Source organism: Oryzias melastigma, linkage group LG13, assembly GCF_002922805.2.
Source record: "Oryzias melastigma strain HK-1 linkage group LG13, ASM292280v2, whole genome shotgun sequence".
NCBI classification, from domain to species: Eukaryota; Metazoa; Chordata; class Actinopteri; order Beloniformes; family Adrianichthyidae; genus Oryzias; species Oryzias melastigma.
In genome coordinates, this window is record NC_050524.1 from 25367333 (window position 1) to 25370024 (window position 2692).

At 45.5% G+C, this 2692-nt stretch overlaps 1 protein-coding gene across 1 annotated transcript in view; it reads left to right on the forward strand.

Annotated features, from left to right (window-relative positions):
- Positions 1-2344, forward strand: part of LOC112136391 (kazal-type serine protease inhibitor domain-containing protein 1) — a 3458-nt gene extending 1114 nt beyond the window's left edge. Inside the window, exons 2-4 of the mRNA XM_024258070.2 lie at positions 1618-1778; positions 1865-2012; positions 2095-2344. Of these exons, the coding sequence (XP_024113838.1) occupies positions 1618-1778; positions 1865-2012; positions 2095-2180 (395 nt within the window). The 3' untranslated portion in view covers positions 2181-2344. The remainder of the gene's footprint in view (positions 1-1617; positions 1779-1864; positions 2013-2094) is intronic.
- The last annotated feature ends 348 nt before the right edge of the window (positions 2345-2692 follow it).

The following is a 2692-nucleotide window of genomic DNA, read 5'->3' on the forward strand; positions in this document are numbered from 1 at the left end:
TCTGATTAACTACTGAATTTGAGTAAAATGAATTAAATCTTAATGTGTCACCTTTAAGAGGGGCTTGAATCATTTTTTTGAGTGTGGTTTAGAAATACGAAATTAGGCAGAATAATAAAAATAAGGTAAAGAGATGTCACAAACAATTAAATATTGTAATTTGTGGTGGTAAAACATGAACTCAGTGATGACTTTATTAGACCTGTCCAACTGCTCGTTAATGCAAATTTCTAATCAGCCAATCACATGGCAGCGAGTCACTGCATTCAGACAAGATGATCTGCTGCTGTTCAACCTGAGCATCAGGAAACTTCTGATCTGCTGGGATTTTCACCCAGAACATCTCTAGGGTTTATAGCACGTGTCAAAGTCAAGGCTCGGGGGCCGGATCCGGCCCTCCAGACCATTTAATGTTATTGTTATTAATGACCTGATGATATGTTGAGCTCATTTCTAACTTGTGTCTTTTTGACAAAATATAGTTTTATGGAGAGTAAAATATTGAAAGTTATTTAAGGTTTAAATTAATTTATTTTTTAATAATTATCCTGCATTTTTACTATACATAATTATGTTAAAAAATTGTTTATGTTAAACAATTTTAAAGTTTTTAAAATTGTCATTCTACTAGCTATTTTGGACTATTTTGGTATTTAGTAAGATATTTTTTAGGCTATTTTGAGGTTTAGCTAATATTTCAGCTACATACTACATACTATAATTTAGGCTTTTTAAAGTTTTTTAGTCTGTTTTGGAGTTCTGATGCTACTTCCAGCAGGATAAGACTGGAATCATCTCAGACTGGTTTCTAGAACAATGAGTTCACTGGACTCTAATGACCTCAGTCAGAACCCAATAGAACCTTTGGGATGTGGTGGAACAAGAGATTCATTCATCCATCCATCTTCTTGACCGCTCCTTCCCTTTCGGGGTCGCGGGGGTGCCGGAGCCTATCCCGGCTACTGAAGGGCGAAGGCGGGGTACACCCTGGACAGGTCTCCAGTCTGTCGCAGGGCCACAATCACACACATTCACTCTCACAGTCACACCTAGGGGCAATTTAGAGTCACCAATTAACCTATGAAGCATGTTTTTGGATGGTGGGAGGAAGCCGGAGTCCCCGGTGAAAACCCACGCACGCACGGGGAGAACATGCAAACTCCACACAGAAAGGTCCCAGCCGGGATTTGAACCGGGGTCTTCTCGCTGTGAGGCAAGAGCGCTAACCACTGCGCCACCGTGCAGCCCAGAACGGGAGATTAGAACGGGAGATAATCATCATGAATGTTCAGTCGACAAACTTGCAGCAACTGATGCTGTCGTGTCAATATGGACCAAACTCTCTCAGGATTGTTTCCATAACCTTGTTGAATCTATGCCAACAAGGATTAAAGTCAGTTCTACAAATGACAGAGAGGAAATTCATGTCTGACCAAATATTGATGCAAATACAGTCAAACAATGTTATCTCCTTATGAAGCAACAGAACACAAACCTGAACCTGAAAGGTTGGATTGGGTCCAAGCTCTCCACCTCACACTTATTCATGTGAACTGCTTTACTTTGGTGATGCTCTAACAGCTGGAGATGAATCCGCCCCTCACCTGTCCTTGTCAGTCCCTGTCATCAAGGTCCCGCCTCAGAGCCAGCTGAACGGGTCGGGCAGCAGCCTGCTGTTCCTCTGTGAGGTCTTTGCGTTTCCGATGGCTCTGGTTGAGTGGAGAAAGGATGGACGAGACATCGTTCTGCCTGGAGATGACCCTCACATCTCTGTCCAGGTACACCTGCCGCTCTGCCCTCTGACCCCCCTCCATCCCAGCCTACCCACAAAAAAATGTAAAACTCCTCATTTTTTGTTTCCCAGTCGAGGGGCGGTCCTCTAAAATTTGAGCTTTCCAGTTGGCTGCAGATTGAGAAGGCGGAGCAAAGTGACTCAGGAACCTATCACTGCATAGCTCGCAATGACCTCGGATCTGTGTCCGCGTCAGCCGTACTGAGGGTTCTGGAGGCAGGTTAGACCGAACACCTGTGACCCTGTCTGTCTGAAGAGTTCCCGGTCTGGTTCACCTGTCTGTCTGTCTGTCTGTCCTTCAGAGGAGCTCTCCTCCCACCTGGCCAACAGTGTTGCTGAGATGATGCAGCTCATGGACCACACAGACTACGATCAGGACTCCTACTGACCAGAACATGATGTCACTTCCTGCGTAGGACTCAACGGCCATCTTTCAAGACCCAAGGCTTTTATTTTGAAGAGACAGAGAGCAGAGCTCCGGCTGATATTCTATAGCAGGGGTAGGGAACCCTGGTCCTCGAGATCCGCCTTCCTGCATGTTTTCCAATGTACCTGCTCTTGCATGTTCTTATTGGCTGGACACACCTGAACCAGGTTATTGTTTGAGTCCCTACTCATGTCAATTACCTGGTTCAGGTGTGTCCAGCCAATAAGAACATGCAAGAGCAGGTACATTGGAAAACATGCAGGAATGCGGATCTCGAGGACCATGGTTCCCTCCCCCTGTTCTATAGGTTCTAAGGGCTTTCTTTGGCGGACAGAACCTGGCAGGTGTTCTTCTGTGATCGACCGACCGAGGTTCAGTGGTTCAGAAGTGGGGCGGCTGCTATAGTGCGCCTCTTTTCTGTGACGGAGGAGCTGCGTGTTGAACATTGCAGGGTTCCTCAGGGTTTTAAAGCT